General features: G+C 44.2%; 1 protein-coding gene across 26 annotated transcripts in view; it reads right to left on the bottom strand.

The window, feature by feature from the left end:
* CACNA1C (calcium voltage-gated channel subunit alpha1 C) overlaps positions 1 to 18,528 on the bottom strand; it is a gene marked incomplete at its 5' end in the record, with an annotated part of 581,859 nt that overhangs the window by 155,505 nt on the left and 407,826 nt on the right. For all 26 annotated transcript variants that reach the window (XM_080914120.1, XM_080914140.1, XM_080914139.1 and 23 more), the window contains one exon: positions 1,235 to 1,393. In XM_080914120.1, the coding sequence (XP_080770246.1) occupies positions 1,235 to 1,393 (159 nt within the window). The remainder of the gene's footprint in view (positions 1 to 1,234; positions 1,394 to 18,528) is intronic.

Raw genomic sequence — 18,528 nt, 5'->3', positions numbered from 1 at the left:
AGAAGGACAGTTAGTGCTCCAGATGTGCTCTCCATTTTCCTCAATAATGCCCAAATGAAAATGACAGGTCTATTTTTAAAAATGAAATGCACTGCCAACAGCTTTGGAATGGGGATTTCTAATGCTACGTGTCTGTTTACACATACATGTATGTATATATGTATGTACATGACTATTCTATATATCCATTTAAAGCCTTACCAATTTTTTTTTAAGAAAGAGAAAAGTTAATGTGTTATTTTACTTTTTTATATGTTTGAGTGTTTTGTTCTCTTGTATGTCTGCGTGCCATCTGGGTGAATGGTGCCCTTGTAGGAAGAAAAGGTATGTGATCCCTAGGAACTGGAGTTAGAGAAGGCTGCCACGTGGGTGCTAGGAAATGAACCCAGGTCTTCTGAAAGATTCGGTGCTCTTCACTGCTGAGCCACCTCTCTAGCCCCTGTTTATTATTTTTTAAAGGTCAAGTTGAAATGTTAGTCACATAAGAGAGCAGTGCGGGGTTTATCCCATAAGTCCAAACCCTGGTGCCACTTAAGAAAGTGCTTAATGAGCCAGCACTCTCTGTTAAATTTGTTGATTGATGGAAGGAACACAAAGAGGGGAGGCTCATAAAAGCAGTATTGATGGTTGTGACATGGAGCTGAACTGGTGGCAAGGGACTTTAATGACAGCCTCTTCATCTACTCTGTGAAAGGAAGGGACCCTGGGGTTCTGCTGTTGATAAAACAGTGACTGCAGAGGAGCGAGGGACAACTCTAAGAGGGAAGAATGATGGGTGGTGATGGGGAGTTGGGGGTGGTACAAATGTCCTGAAGGGTTTGGATGATCAACCACATTGGCGTACTATTGGCTACACGTGCTCATTAGCTCGCAGTGGCCGCTCACATACTCAGAATCTGCTTCAAGCTTAAGAAACTGATGAATGGTGGGTGCTTAACCTTGGTCCTCCAATCGTGCTTCTCCATTACATGATGCATTAGGAGTGCTGGACAAAGCTTATACCTGCGATTTGAACAGAGATCGGCAGTAGTGAAGGCAGACATTGGAAATGAGGGGGAAAGAAGGCGGAGCCCCCTGCCTTCCCTGTCATCATGGTCTGAAGAATGAGAAAACTGGACGCCTTATCCAGGTTTGGAACACAGGTAGCTATGGCACATTTAACCCAAGGGAAAGCAGCTATGGGGGAAGCAACACCCTCCTGAATTGCTGCTGCCCAGAGCGAGCCCCCTCTTACCTATTATGCCCTCCTGGTTGTAGCAGGTCTTGTGCATCTTCCCCATGAAGAGCTCCAGGCCGATGATAGCGTAAATGATGATGACAAAGAGCACGAGGAGAGCGATGTGCAGCAGAGGCACCATGGCCTTGATGATGGAGTTCAGGACCACCTGGAGACCTGTGCAACAAAAGCATCAACAGTAGCAGCAGCAGAACCTCTGCCTCCTCCTTTGAGTCCGTGCTGCCTCGGGCACCACGCTAACGCGACCTCCTACGATCTTCTTAGCAGCCCAAGTGGGACTCACAAGTCCCATGTGTCAGATGAGGAAACAGAGGCTCAAGGTCACAGCCAATGAGTGACAACACTAGAATCTAAATTCAGGTTGGCTTGACTCCAACTCTGTCCTGGAGGCACATCCAAATAAAAGGACCGGCAGCAGATGCTGTACTTCTGAGGAGGGGAGAACATGTTTTCATCCACAACTATTAAGTTTTTTTTAATAGCCCATCTCAGAGACACCCTAGTGTGTCTTCTTCTAGAGCAGAGCTCAGCACAAGAACTCACTGTGACTACCCACAGCCACACAGGACTTAGTCATCTCAGGCCACTCTGGTGGATTACCAGCGCCTACCATCAGTCTACCTGCTCTACAACACACAGCACCCTGGTGGAAAGGGGTCCAGGAGGGTACAATTTCCAATGAAGAAACTACCTTACCAGCAGGGCATGTCTGAGAACCACGGATCAGAGCCAAGGGTGTAGCTCTAAAGGCATCCTTTTTAGTCACAAATGAGGGGACCGCTGGGTATCGTGGAGTTCTACCAGGAGCCGCATCATCCGAATGTGACACTCAAAAGCTCCATTAAAAGGGGCTTCATAAATAACAGCCTGGAGTTTCAGTTTGGGGAGTGAAGAAAGTTCTGCAGATTAGATGACACTCATACAAGTCTACAGAGTACCCCCATCCCCCGGAGCCACACTCACGTAAAGTAGTTAAAATGGCAAACGTTGTCCTGTGTTTATCATCAAGCATAAACGGAAAGCGCCCAGAGATCAGTAGAGGAGGAGGAGTGAATGGCCAGCCAGTGGAGAACGCTTGTGTTATCAGGGGACCTCGGAGGTGGCAGGCTTGCTCTGCTCTGCCACAGGGAAAGGGCTAGACATTTGGTGGCTGCACTGTGGATGCTTACTGGGAATGATGCCAGGAAGGGGCTGTAGTGGAGTGTTTGGGCGATGATAATAGGATGCTCTGAAGCCTAGGGCAGTTCCTGTTAGCTTTCTGGGAAGGGAAAGTACACTGGGTGTCCTCATCCCAGGACATCAGGGCAAAGGTGCCTGGAAGAACATTTTCCCATGGACCTCCATCACACACACAGGAGGGCAAAGCCCCTGTGAATCCCACATGGGGCTGGCTCATTTTTACTGTCTTCATAGGGCTTGTCACCTTCTCCCTATCTCTCCTCTCAGACACCATGGTCCTTCTCTTTTGTTCTTTGGCACTTATCTGTGGCCCAGTTCCCTGGATAACCATAGCTGCTCACATTTCTCAAGCCCAGAAGTACACACTACTGTGTGCTTTGAGCTGTGGCCAGTGGTTTCCACGATGCTAATTAGAAGAACTCTCCCCAGCTATTAAGACAAGCAGAGGAAAAGAAAAAAAAATTTTTTTAAAAAGACTAGAATAATTTTACCTGTGAATTAATGTGAGCACTTTGTAGGCTCCCATTAGAGCAAGATGTTTTTGGATCCAAACGATTCCATTAATTAGCAATTTGTACACACATTAGTGATAAAGTCTGCCAAGCCATGAAGAAAGTTGGGCTGCAAAGTAACTTTCAAGAGAAGCTGAAAGGTGCTGAGGGGTCTTCCGAGTGCTCACCCCAGAAGCTGGAAAACCCCCATATCTGGTTGCCAGGCCACGGGGAAGGGATCAGACCAGCAGTACCAGCAGCTTCCAGTCTCAAGTAACAGACAGGTGACAGACAAGGGGCTGTGATCTGGGCTGCAGCCAAATGGGCCACACAAAAAGTCACTCCAAAACCTTTGGTGCCTCTTAGGAGAAATACCAAGATGTCCTAGTGACCTACAAACACTGTAGGGCTCTTCCCATGCCCCTCTCCACACAGCCCCTGCCCTGTTCCTCTCTCTGGAAGTCAATCAAACAGCATTTTGCTCAGATTCAAAGATACCCCAGTCGTGTGCCACAAAACGTGGTACCAGAGGATTATAATGGAGCTAAAAGTGTCTAATGTTTACTGACATATGACCATCATAGCATCACATGTATCCCTCATGTGACTGGGGTTTCTTATGACATTCAAAGCATGACACACGCAGTTATCAGTGTGTGGTATTTAAAGATGACAGTAAATGGCTGTGTGGCTGCTTAATGCATGGACGATGCGGTCAGAGTTTGATCCCTGGCAGTCCCGTGGTGGAATGAGGGAACCCATACTCACAAGTTGTCCTCTGACCTCCACATGTGTGCAGTGGCACGTGCGCATGCACTCGAGCACACACACACACACACACGCACACACAAACATACACACACAAACACACACACACACACACACACACACACACACACACACCACACAATCAATGCATAGATGTAAAAATATGTTTAGTAGTTTTTGAAAAGCTCATAGTAAACTGTTCTGTGTGGTACCGTCAGTAAGCAGAGCATCTTGCAGTTGATACATCTCTGTATCAAGAGGTTTCCTCCAGCAACTGATCTGTACCAAGGAGGTTTGTGGGAGTGTTCCGTAGGATGTTCACTTGATGACGGGTCACCTAATGTGTGTTTCACAGACACGGTGTTGTTAAGGATAGGGCAGCTGTACCTCCATCCCACAGCCCTGCCACGGGGATTGCTCCTCCCTCTCGGATGCCTTCTCCAGAACCAGTTCTTCAACTCTCAGCCCAACCATCTCCCTTCCTGAGAGTTCTCCTTCAAACCCCTGACCTCTGATCTATGCCCTCTTAGAACCAGTTGCTTTCTTCATAACCCTCCATTAGAACTGTATGTTTTAAGGGGTATGTGTATTAAAGGGATTTTAAGACATATCTATCCGCCTTTCCAATGAGGTGGCATTTTGTGACAATAGATGCTGCTTGATTTCCATCTTTCTGTCACCAAGGCCTGCCTGGAAAACGCATCCCTGAGCACTTGGTAAACATTTACTGACGGCACAGCGCCGGGCTCTACAGTCATAGAGCCAGTTGTCCAGTTGGTGTAGGACGGGAAGGTGAATTACAGAACCATGGGCTAGGAAGGTAGCAACAGGAAGTCACAGCAGTCCATGGCTGTGCTCGGCCACCAGCAATGCCACCTCTGTTCCTTGTGTCCCTACCTTGTTGGTGGGCACACCACCCATGTGAGCATTGGCCCAGGGGGTCCATTCCCTAACTCTCCCACCAACCAGTTTCCCAGCCCTGCTATCTTGAGTTTGAATTACTCATAGACATACATACATGATTTTACTAAATAAATAATACACGCTAATTACAGAGAAACCAGAAAATACTTACGACAGTGAAATTAGAAAAGGTAGCTGGGGGTACAATTGCTTATTGTCTCAACTTTTTCATGCCCCCACCCTCACCTCACTATCCTCTCAGATGTTGAGTTAATCGGTCCCCCAACTTCCCTGCCTTCCCTGTCCTTATGCAGCACCTGGACTGTTCTTATGGAGGGGCGCACTGAAACGTGTCACTTTGAAAGCGCACCAGTGATCTCTGTCATGCACAGATCCAAGTTCCCCTTTTCCTCTGCTGTTTTGGCTTCTATGGTCCCAGGTTTTTCCTCACCCTCCAGCAGCGTGCCCAGCCATCTGGAGGTTCCTGGCTTCATGCTTCCCTGTTTCAATGTTTGCCGACTCCCTGCCTGAAAGGCTGCTCCCTGCCTGCCCTATCCAGAGCCCCTCCGGTCTCACCGCGTTTTCTCATCTCTGTATCCAGGCATGAGGCAGAACTCATGGAGCAAAACACCAGCAAGCGCCGTGATCATTCGGAAAACTGAAAGTGTTACATCAGGAGACTCGTGGGATGAAGCAAGGACACCGGTGACGGGGGCGGGGGTTGTTGATGTCAGTGACTGCCACATGACTTAAGTTACCGCTTTGAGGAAGATGGGAATAATTATTTTGGTATGACCCCAGTATGAAAGTAGTACTAACTAGGAAGTATCCAGGAATAAACAAAGCCCATCCAAGCACATACCTGTGAGTTCAGTGTACTCGGGTCAACCCACTTACTGACTGAGTGAGCTCTTAGGCTTGGGGGATCGCAAAGACTGGGTGACAAGAAATTCTACCAACACACCAAAGCCCTGTGACTCTACAAATCTTGTCCCAAGAACACCCCAGCTGAGGTGTGACAGTCATTATTCTACTTGAATTATTCTATTTCCTTCTGGTTTCAATGCTGAGAACCAGATGCTATAAACCAGAACCGACAAACTGGTAGAGAGGAAGTGACCTGTCTACAGGGGCCCAGATACTGGATGATGGCACCCAGAACAGAAGACTATTCTGATTCAGTTTCAGTGGGACCTGGGTTTGCATTTCTAACTAAGTTCTATCAAATGCAGATGCTACTTGCTGCTGATCCAGCCATCACCCTGCACTGCAAAGCCCAGGAGCAGTTGTCAACAGGGAGTCATAGCAACTGCATCCACAACCTTGCTGGAATGCTCTAAAGCAGTTTGAATACTGTGGTAGGTATGAGTAGATTCTAGTAATGTCACACTTTCAAGGCTCTTGTAATTAGTGAAGCATGAAATCTCTGTGCTGGTACTGAGACAGGCAGTGCTAGCCTTATGTCCATGCTGGTACTGAGTCTGACTGTACTAAGTCTTACTACACTTACTGTACCAACGGAGTTCCATATTATGCCTTTTGGTTACTTATTTTTGAACACATGGGCACTGAATAGGATGGCACAGGAAGACATATTCGTGTACTCTTCACCCCAGAGTACGTGTGGTGAGCGCTGGAGTCACTGCTTTTGGCAGCAAAAAGAGCCACTCAGTAGAGCTATGGGTGAGACCAAGGACTGCATCCAACACTATGGTATGAACGTATGAGACACTTAGCACATTTTTTTCTGATGCTTGCCAATCCCGCCTTTTCAGCAAGCTCAGGGCTACCTCTCCTTACCTCTCACCTCTCAACATCTGGCCCAGGCCTTTGCCGCCACTACTCTCTCTTTCCCTATTTGTTTATGATTACACTTTTTCTTAAAAAACACTTCTCACCCTGTTTCCTCCACAAATGTAGCTGTAGTTATCTTTGACATGGATAATTCTTATCCTTTATTCTTTCCTTCGAGTATCTCTTTTAGTGCAGACTATGTTGGGAGCACAAAGATGCAGGCCTGGCTAAGAGCATTTTCTAGCTAGATAGGGAGACAGATGTGTGGCCAGCGGATTGCAGAACCAGCTAACTCTAGCCCCAAGAATTATAGCCAAGAAGAAGTAATGCAGATAGAGGTGCTCACATATAGAATTTCCAGATAAAAAACTTTTATCGCCAAAGACTTATCTATTACTGTAGAAGTTTCCTAAAATGTATACACACATAAAAAGGTTTAAACAGAATTAACCTGTGGCAAAGGGACAATACCCCATCTAGACCCCATATGCTAACAAATAAGAATTCCAATACCAGGAATGAGATTTATCTTTTTTTAACTGTCTGCCTGCGGAGTCTCCCAAACAACACAAGTTACTGTCATAGTTCTTGGTTACCCTCTAGAATGTAATGGCAAGATCTGTTTGCTAAAGATACCGTAAACGTGAATCATGAAACAGAGACACCAAGCAGGTACTGACCTGTGGGCGTCGTCTCCACTCAATAGCTTTAACAGTGTTAGAAGTGCTATGCATACTGTCAGAGGAAAAGACACACTAATCACCAATCTTGCCAAACTGCAAACCCTATGAGCTACAGCAATAGCTGCCTGGGTATGATATGTCCCCTGGTGCAACAGTGGCATGAAAGTGGGTCATCAGTCACTTTCTGACTAGAGTGAAGGCCCGATGCACAAGATAGAATTCATACCTGACACGGTCACCGAGGTTAAAAAACAAACAATCAAACTGTGGCTGGATAGTTATAGGCTCCAGGAAGAATGTGCTATTACTCTGCTAAGTGAACACATTTAGTTAAAACAAGTCCTAATGACTTACCACTATACCCGAAGATTGGTGGGCCTCTCAACCCTCATCAGAGGAATTTCTTCTTGCAGTGGGTGGTAATGAATAGAGACCCACAACCGGCCAATAGGCAGAGAACAGAGACTGTGGAATGCTCAGCCGTAAATGTGATATCTATGTCACACCCTTCCAAGGCTCAGAAATCTTCAGAAACAGGGGAAGGAAGATTGTAAGAGCCAAATGTAGTAGATTATTATAAACAAATAGTGTTTGCTGGACACAAGAGTGCAGGAACGCATCTGAATGCATGGCTGCAATGACAGTATGCACAACCTTTGCTCAAGCTTAAGTCAGACAAAATATCAACATGGAGAGGGGGAGGTGGCCATGAAGTCCCACCCAGCCCAGGAGACACTGACATTTAATAGGAGAAAAGAGTGAATTTTCTATAAGTGCATAACCCTTGGTAGAATGACCATATTCTAGGGCAGGCCCCATAGTAAAAAGTGTTTGGGCAACACAAACTGGTCATGATGGGGGGGAGGGGAGAGGGAGAGGGAGAGGGAGAGAGAGAGAAAGAGAGAGAGAGAGAGAGAGAGAGAGAGAGAGAGAGAGAGAGAGAGAGAGAAATAAAAGAGAGGGAGAGAGAGTATGAAATTCTCCAAGAATCCATTATATATGTCATATATATGTATATATGTGTGTATATATATGTATATATATGTGTATATATATGTATGCATGTGTATATATGTATATATATATATGTAGTCACCACCAAGAGAAGTCAAAATCTACACAAACACTTTAAGTTATGCTTCTCCTATTACATCCATCATATTTGCGGACCTAACCTTGAGTTCATTTTCTTAAACTCAGTTCTCATGACGATGAACATGAGCAGTCACGTACGCCCTGGACATAGCTGTCATGGCCGGTGTTCCCTGCAGCCGCTGCTGTTCTTCCTGACTCCTGCTGGGATAGGAACACAGGCCATTCTAGTTTCTCTCAACCCATGTTGCTTCTGCCATATTGTGGCTTAGTCCAGAAAACTGCAGAAGTCTTCCACCTAGATGACACCTATCAAAGCCTTTTCTCTAGGATTTGCACATAGCAAATAGTCTTTTCAGAGAGGCTGAAATTGCAAGATACTAGGTTTCAGCAGGAAACAGGGAACACACTCAGATAAGGATTCCTGGTGCTCCTTTTTTCTATGTAGGGGAAGGGTGAAAAGACTACAGGCAGAGTAATAACCACAGGGAGGCAGTCATCACCCCCATCCTGAAAGGTGACTGAAGCTCCCAGGTGATGCCCTCAAGGAAGGATCTGGAAGCAAAGACACTTAGAAGTACCTTCTTTCCTCCTACTGAGCTCTCAATTGCGTCTCCATCCACTGAACCCAACTGGAAGCTGGAAAGCCTGGCAGGTTACTAAGGCAGTACCTGTGGCTGGCATCCCTGGCCAGCCAGCAGAGTGAGGAGGGTGGAGAGACAACAAGGTAAAGCGAAGGTGAGCTGGAGTAGGGCTCAGACCTTCTATGTGACAGCATCACTAGTTCGTTAAAGCCAGCAGGGGTTACTTTACTTGGAAGCCTGCTGAGCTTTGTGAGCCAATAGCTTCTTTTATGAGGAGTGATAATAGAACTAATCTCTGACCCTAACTCACCATCCAACTGTAGGTCCTCATCCCAAAGCTGTAGCTAACCCACTGTCAAGTACACGAGGTACCAGCAGTGATGGATGCGCTACTCATGGGCACTTACAGGTTATGCTGAGTGACTCATCTTACAGGTACCTGTCCATACTCACTAGAAAGTAGAGACCTAATGAATCTCCAGAATTGAAGTCTGTGATTTCCGTTAGCTAACAGAACAATAGATGCTTTTTAATAGTCTCATAACCCTAATGGCTTTTGAAAGAAAATAGGAAGGGAGGAAAAGAGCTCTTTGTTGGGTTATAGCACTGCCAGCCATATTGAGCTTAGGGATGCTAGTGTATTCTGGAAGAGCCTTCTTATTGCAGGGGGAGGAGCTCTTGCCTGGATAGTTTCCCACAATCTCAAATCTTTCATGTTGTCCTTCAGATGTGTGTGTTCATTTATTCTCAGTTTAATCCTTTTGTTCAAAAAACATTTTTGTACTGAACAGAGATTTGCTGAACTCCAAGAGACAGCTGTGTCCCTGGAAAACATGGTGGTTGCTCTGCACCCTAATGACTTAGAATCATTAAGGGTCACTAAAGTACTCACCTTCAGTGGACTTTTATATTGTTATGTTGGCAATCTGCATTGTAAAAGAAAGGCTCAGGGAAAAGGACATAAAAGGAGTCTTAATATCAGGAGAAAACAGAACAAGGACAAACGGAGACAAACTGACTCAAAGTCATCTCTCTTCCCGAAGATTCGGCACAGGCAAGGCTCTGTTGGTCTACTGCGTGTGTGTCGTTCCACTGAAATTTCCCACAGCCCTAAAGTTTCCTTTCCTAAATAGAAATAAACTAAAGTTTGGAAGTAATAAATAACTTGTCCAAGTCAATTCAACTGTTCAGTGGTAGAGCTGAAGTTGAAAGGTAAAGCTTTGAATCTCACTCCTTAGGAAGTGTCCAGATAAAAATCACAAGTGAGCTGAATATAACACCCCCCCCCACCACATGCACACTTGAGAGCTCGCATACACACACAAAGACACACACACCACACCACACACTGTGCCATGCCTGGTGAAGGTCTCTGTCCTCTGGTTTTCAGTGAGGCCTCACAGCTCTTAATAGCCCATTTCCCATGACAACTCTAATCTCCCAGAAGTCCCTGCCTCCCAGGGTGCCATCCTTTCCCTCCTCCTACTGCTTGAACATACGTGCATCCTTGGGACACAGGACACACACAGGGTAGAAGCAAACCCCCTCAGGCAATTTCTGGGGGCTCATGCATCAGTTCCTAGTTTCTTGTTCTCTTAAAAAAAACCTGTGGAAAGTGAAGGCCTTACACAGGGTGAGTCATCATAGGCCAAAGCATCCAGCCAACTGCTACTTAGGACAAGATGCAGACCATCCCTAACTCTGTAGACATCATAAGTCTTTCTCAGCCACTGTCCCCCATTCCGTCAAGACACTCACGTGACCACACTGACAAATTAAGATGTAACTAATCATATAACAATTATCATGAATGAATGTAGAAGAAACATTTAATAAACTTTAATAGCTGCGTATTCCTTTTGTTTTCCACGTTTCTAGATTTCTCAGTTTTTGACTCTGTTGAACCTTAGCCTTCTTTCTCCATTTTCTCTACAGCTCAATAATTCTGTTTTCAGCTGTGTCAACATTTACTTTGAAATTTTTTTTTTTATCTTAGCTTATATCGTCTTTACTTCTAAATCTACATCTGGTTTTCTCACAGCTCCTGGTTCTCTGGGAACTTTCCAACCTTGTCTTTGATGTCTTGAAATGCACTAAACAACACCCCACATCCTACAGCTGAATAATATCCGTACCTGGGTCTCCCATGCATCTCTTTCTATTGTCCATAGTTTTTTCGAATTTTCATTTGTTTATTTTGTCTCTGTGCACACCTAGAGCTTCTTCATGTAATGAGTCAGACCTTATTTTCACAAATCTGCTTTTCAAAATCATTTGACAGCTTTGATGGGGCTGTATTTCTCCAGAGACTTTTCATGTTTGTTACTGTCAGACATCTTTTCCTGGTGTAATACAATTTAGAATATTTTCCTCGAATATGAAATGTTGTCTTCATCTGGACAGTTGAGCAGAAATACCTTACCTGACATTGCCAAAAGCAAAAGTAGCCTGCTCTTCTGAAGAGTGACATCACCTGGGGAGGTCTCCTTGCTGTGTTCCTGTGGACTTGCCTCTCAGAACTAGAGAACAGAGTCTCTGGATGCATGTACAGATTCCAGGAGGTTCTCTTAGGATCACATCTTGGCTATTTTGGGAATAGAAATTTCTGGAGACTGGCTATCAGTAAAATGATCGTCTAATAGTAAGAGTAGCCAGGAGGGCGCGCAAGGCAGCCTGGTTCCATGGCTCTCACGTTCTTACTCTTTAAAAAAATGCACAGAAAGTACAGCTTTGGGGTAAAATGGTAATTTCCTCTGTGTATTTGGTAGCAAACTACTCACTGCAGGGTTACCACATTGAATTACCCAGCTAGCCTTTTATATCTTTATACCAATCTCTCCAACATATATGTTCCTATCCAACTATTCATAACTTTCTCTCTCCTGACTCAGGTGCACTGAAAGCAAGAACCATGGTTCTTTGTTGCTGTCCCCTCGTGGTGATCCTGCACCATGTATTCATTCTCTTATGCAGTTGCTCATCATTTCCTCGTTCTGGCCCAACTAACACAGCAATAGAAACCCTGCCACTGATAATTTCCATCGAGGTAGAAACTGTACAAACTCAAAAAAAAAAAAAAACCTATGTAATAAAACTGTCTATATATTTTCAGGTTGAGAAGTTGATTCAGCGCAGGGAAAGCTCTTGCTCTGTAACTTGAGAGTCTGAGTTGGGATCCCTGGAACCCCTGCACACTGCATATTAGAGAAAGGCAGGTCCTGGGCTCCACTGGCGTGCCGGTCAGCAGATTGGAGAGCCAGTCAGCTGAATGGGGAGCTAAGTAAGAGACCCTGTCTCAAAAGATTCAATTGAGAAATGAATAAGAAAAGATATTCCAGCATCAACCACTGGCTTTCACACATGACTGCACAGGGGAAGAAATACCCTATCTGTCTGTCTGTCTGTCTGTCATCTGTATCTATCTATCTCTCTCTCTCTCTCTCTCTCTCTCTCTCTCTCTCTCTCTCTCTCTCTCTCTATCTATCTATCTGCCAGCCATCTATATCTATCTATCACTATCTATCTTTCTATATCTATCTCTCTCTTTCTATCTCTCTCTCTATCTATCTATCTTTCTCTCTATCTATCTCTATCTATCTGTCTATCTATCTATCTATCTATATATATATATATATATATATATCTATCTATCTATCTATCTGTCTATCTATATATCTATCTCTATCTATCTATCTATCTATCTATCTATCTATCTATCTGCCAGCCATCTATATCTATCTATCTATCTATCTATCTATCTATCACTATCTATCCTTCTATATCTATCTCTCTCTCTCTCTCTCTCTATCTCTATCTATCTATCTGTCTATATATCTATCTATCTATCTATCTCTATCTATCTATCTATCTATCTCTATCTATCTGTCTATCTATCTATCTATCTATCATCCATCTATATCTATCTATCTATCACTATCTATCTTTCTATATCTATCTCTATTTATCTCTATCTATCTATCTATCTATCTATCTCTATCTGTCTATCTATCTCTCTCTCTCTATCTATCTATCTCTATCTGTCTATCTATATATCTATCTCTATCTATCTATCTATCTATATATCTATCTATCTATCAATCAATCTATCTATCTATCTGCCACATAACAATAGCAAATGTATATTTTAGATTTGTGAGAAAAAAAACCATCAAGCTATTTTGCTTTCTGCCATTGATGAGCCAAGTCACCCTTGGGTTTGGCTTTCAGTGTCTTTATGGTGAAGACACACCGTCACCATCTAGGAGAAATCCCTCTTTGGTTCTCAAATGTGCTGAATTGATATTTTACAATTATTGTAAGAAAGAAATTCTAATCTTTCTATTCTCCAGCTTCTGCTCTGCCTTACACATAATACATTCTCAATAAATTTGTGAGAAAAAAATCAATATGCAACACTGAATGTACGAGAATATTTTTGTAACACTTTAATAGAGGAACCATTCATTGTGTAATTTAAAAATTAAGTGCACTGCAATTTCCACACATTTCAGGATCCCAAGTATCAACTAGCCATTTCACTATAAATGTTTAAAAGGCTAAAAAATATAAAGCAGCTGTTTCTATAAAGTGAGCATAATGTCTATAAAAATGAATCCTTGAGATCCTTAAGTGAGCACTGCCATTCTAACTCTGACAGTGACAACTACCTGGTTGCATCAGATGGCAGCCATCTGGGGGGAGGGCAGACTTGAGGTGACCAGGCATTATAACCAGTGCTCAGTAAGTGGCTGGAGCTCTGGCCCTCTCCTATGAGCTGAAGTGAACATGTCCGTGTTAACTTAATACCCAACTCCAGTGCCAGAAAGAGACACTTCAGGGGCAAGACCTTATGCTATGGTGCCCTGAACATAGACTCATCAGGACAAATCTTCACCCCAACTAAGTGCAAAGGGAAAATGAGATTTGAAGGTTGAGGGGCTTGGTTTTTCAATTGGTCTATGCCAACAAGCATAAAACCAAGTCTACGTAAGTTTAAAAACTAAGGTCTTTGCTGAAGAATTAAAAAAGCTTAGGAAGATAGCAGATTCCAGACCTCACAAAAATCACCAAATAAATAAATAGGAACATGTGATATATATATCCATTAAAAACTGAGACTGCATATGTTAGATTTAACAGACAAATATTTTTAAATAGTTGTTATGTGCACACACACACACATACACATACAAAAACATATTTAGTAAATAGCAAGTGTATTGTATTAAAGAGGAAACAGAAGCATGCCATAGGTAGGCGGAAGCTATACAAGGGAACCCAATTAAAGCTCTATAATTAAAAAAAGCAACTGCTTTGAACCAAAAAAAAAAAAAAAATCACTGAGTAAATGCAATGAAGCTAAAAACAGCAGCAGAAGAAACAAACAAACAAACAAACAGAGGCAGGTGAGATGGAACGGCAGAGGAAATCATCCAGTCTGTGGAACACAAGCCAAAACAGAATGGGGTAAAGACTGAACAAAGCTTCAAGGACAAATGGAACAATACGTGATGGCCACACATGTGTGCAGGTAAAACACCAGAAGGATGAGAGCGGAGCAGACAACAGTGTCCAATGACGTCAGAACCCACCTATACAGCAGGTGACCCAGAAACGACAGGTAAGCAGGCACACATAAAACACTGCTTCTGTAATCCACTTGAGACATTTGCTTGTTTACTGTGAAACAGTAGTGACGGGGTGTGGTTATTATATGTGTGTAACCACAGGAGGTTGTACGAACATTGTCCTATCATAAAGCTGTAAGACTTCTCCATTTGCATCTATACATGTAAGGTCTGCTAGTTTCAGTGACTATCATTTGTACATGAAAAAAAGTTGGTGTAGTGTGACCCTTGACTACATCCTAGAGGCCCACACATTAAAGGCCCATGCCTTACTGAGAGGGGGTGGAGACCTCAGCGGTGGGATCTAGAGGGAGTCTTTGGAATGCCTGTATGCCTTTGGTGGCAATTGCGAGCCTCTAGCCTTTCCTCTTCCTTTCTGGTCAGGAACAGACATTTTCCCCTGGTGCACACCTCACCATTATGGCCCTCCTTCCGAGGCCTAAGAGCAGTAACATCAGTCAGGCACAGCGTAGACTCCTGAGCTGAGAACACCTCTTCTTATAAGTTGATTTTCTCAGAACGACGTGAATGTTCTTTTAGAAGCCAAACATAGAAAGTCAGCTTTCCCTAGCCAATTCGGCGTGGAACCTAATGCAAGAAGCTAGGAAGCTGACATCTTAGGAGCACAGGCAACCACATTTTGTAGGATGCTTCTCATGACGTGAATACAACCTTGAATGTTTCGCTAGCATTTACTTGCTGAATCCTCAGAATTCCACGAGCTAGGTGCAGTTTTAGCTAAGACACTAGGGCAGACAGCTGTGCGTCTGTCTGCTTAGCTAGTAACTGCAGCATGAGTCAGGTGTGAGAATGGGCATGAGAAAGGTACGGGGTGCATGCTCTGCTCACCGACTACTTCTGGGAACATTCGCCTCCTGGTATTTTCATTTCATTCTCCCTTCTTTTCCTTTCCAGCACGTTGTCTGAGTGGACTTTGTCGTGAGCATTCACTCTAATTAAGTGCTAGTCACCTTGCTATGGGCTGTTTATTTTACATGTTTGTGATTTCCAAGAAAGGGCAGGTACAGAGATGAGTCAGGGAGTTGCAGTTCGGGAGGTTTAAGGATGTCACCTGGCCTTTGTGAAGGCATGCCACCTGCCACAGTCCTCAACTCATAGCCAGTGCTTAATCATGGCCATTGACTTATCATGTGGCATCCTTCTGACCTCTGATCATTCCTGTTGCCTGTTGACTTATCATGTGCCATTCTTCTGACCTCTGATCATGCCTGTTGCCTGTTGACTCATCATGTGCCATTCTTCTGACATCTGATTATGCCTGTTGACTTATCATGTGGCATCCTTCCCACATCTGACCATGCCTGTTGACTCATCATGTGGCACACCTCCCACCTCTGAACCGTCTGAGTGCTACAATCTTAGCTAATGACTGGGGACATGGGCAGAAGGTCACACCTTGCTAACCACTACCAGAGTTCTAAAACTAGTGTCTCAAGAAGAATTTTTAGGCCACTGTTGTTCTCTATTTTCAAAACACAGAACGACGGTGCTCAGGAGTCCAATGCTAAACTAGTTTAACTCTCTCATTTCACAGAGAAGAGAACTAAAGACTCTTGGACAAATGGAAGTCAAGTAGTTTGCCCCCTACAGACACAGATCCACAGGCTCACCCGCAGGCCGACTTCAGGGCCCATCTCCTTGCATTCGTTAGGGTGAAGCATTGGAGGCTATCCTTCCTGCTCATAAATCCCTGCTTCCAGATCCACTGGGCTAGTTAATCACTGAATCGAGATCTCAATGGCTAAGCTTACCTTGAGACTGTACATTGCTTGAATGGACCATGTCCTGTTATCACCTGCTACCTGGTTCTCTAAAGAAAGGTGTGTTTTCATTACTGGGCAAGGGCTGTACTCCACGTATATTTAATTTTGCTGTTGGTGGCACACATTGTTTGTCACTGGTATTTTTTTCTTACCCTGCTCTACCAAATAATATGATTTCTCCAGCTTAGTCACACACTGTAATTTATTTCTTATAAAACTCTAGATCAGCAGAGCCAAGAAGGCATGAGATGCTCACTGGATAAATTCACTGACATTGTGACCTTTTGGGTCATCTCCTCTTACACATGCTGTAGCTTGTCCAGGGGTAGACTTAAAAGACTTTATCGCTGGAAGGGAACAGGGCTCTATCAGAAAAAGTCTTGCTCTTATCTGTGACGTGCCCATTATTACTTTGTAGACAGAGAAACTGAGGCTGAGCAGGAAACAGAGAATCTGTGGGCAGCAGAGCTAGGGCTAGAGCTGTGGCCTAGACTTGCGCCACAGAAGGACCTGGAAGAAAGCTGAGAGATGCTTAGCCAAGGGATAGTGGGGCACAGGAGAGGGCTGCAGTCAGGTCAGGAGAAAGAGCAGCATTTCCTCCTTACAGCCATAGTTCTGAATGGTAGCCACATCAGTATCAGGGCCTTTGTGGGGCCTCTTGAAACAAACGAGACAAGGGGATGTGCACAGGAGCTTGTCTGGGAAGTCACCTATATGGACTGTGGAAAGGCCATGCTGTTGATAGCTGCCTTCTGGAGTACCCTGAGAACCACCATCCTTGGTTGCCTCTCGTCACAGGGTAGACAGGTATGAATAGCATGCTTTATGTGTGTGCACGTTTGCACAAATGTGTGCTAGAGGCATGGAAGGCTCCACGGAATGTATAAAATTAGGGGCTCACCATGTTCTTTAGCAGATTCTTGCAGACAGCATAGGAACCTGAGTTCTGTCTGCTGCCACCAAAGAGTTCTATGATACCGCAAGCCTTAGGATTTGCTGGCTCAAGAATACCCACTTGGATAGCAGAGAGTGGATATTTGGTTGACAAGATAGCCATGATTGCTTCCCAGGTGGACATTCCGACTCAGGAGGAAGGGTAGAAGTTTAATGATTGGGACAAGGTATGGGTGGCTATCCTCCCTACTCCCTGGGAATAAAGGGCAGAGGATGTAGGCTGGACTATGTTTCAAGGTTGATTCTGAGTAGAATCAACTGTTTGCTAGGACCTATGCAGGCTGAGCACCCCTTTTCTCTACTAGAAAGCAAATGCCCTTGGGTCTTACAAATTGTCTGTGAGCTGTGATGGCATCTTGAATCATGATGTTTCTAGGCCATGAAGGGGTAGAAACAGAATACAGTCAGTCTCATCAGGTTGATCATGGTTACTAGGAGGGGAAGGGGAGAAGCGAACAGGGAACCAACTGAGGCAGACAGTAGGTACCATAGTTATAGACAGGTCCCAGGCTAAGTATACCTCACCTTGGGAACTGGGCACACTGGTGAGTTACTGACTTTTGTAGCAGGCATCTTAATTATTATTAAGACTTATTTGTTTTATTCTATGAGTGTCTTGTCTACTTGTATATATGTGTATCACATGAGAGTGCTTTGTGCCTGGGGAGGTCAGAAAGAATATAGAATTCAATGGAACTGGAATAAGGGATAGTTTCTAGGCAACATGTGGGTGCTAGGAATTGAACCTGGGTCCTCTGTAAAAGCAACAAGTGCTGTAATCACTGTGCTATCTCTCTAGCTCATGTAGCAGAAAGATTAAGTTAAATATTCTGTCAGTCACTCTTTACTGCTATGAAAAAAGAGCAAGAGAATTAGCCTAAGGAGGAGATGTTTATCTTGGCTCACGGTTTCAGAGGTTTCGCTCTGTGGTTGGTTGGCCCTATTGCTCTTGAGTCTGTGACAGCACAGGGCATCATTGTAGGAAGGCAAGATGGAAGAAACCTAGTTAGTTCATGGTGCTGTCTCATTCAAAGCATAGCAGAAGAGTAGCTAACTTCTTTCTGCCAGTACCTACCTCTAAAAGCCTCCCACTTTCAAATAGTGCCATAGGATGGAGCTCAAGCCTTTAACATGTTGGTTTTGGGAAACCTTGAAGATCTAAGCCATCATTAACACTTTCATTCTTCCAACAAGCATAGAAAAAGGAGTTTTGGTGTCTTGCACCAGAACACTTTGGTTTGACTCTGCCAGCTGAGCCCCTGGTAGGTTCATGACCCTTCTTAGGTTCAAGATCCACTATGAGTGTGACCATCTTGTAACCGCTCTGGCTATTGCTCTCTCTGTGCAGTCTCTGAAGCTGTATTAGTACAGAGGACAGCAGTAGCTAACTAGAGACTTGCCTGCAGCCATGGTGCTCTGTCTCCACCTCAGT

Source organism: Micromys minutus (genome assembly GCF_963924665.1).
Source record: "Micromys minutus genome assembly, chromosome: 3".
NCBI classification, from domain to species: Eukaryota; Metazoa; Chordata; class Mammalia; order Rodentia; family Muridae; genus Micromys; species Micromys minutus.
The sequence above is the reverse complement of the archived record's forward strand: the minus strand, read 5'-3'. Positions and strand labels throughout refer to the sequence as shown.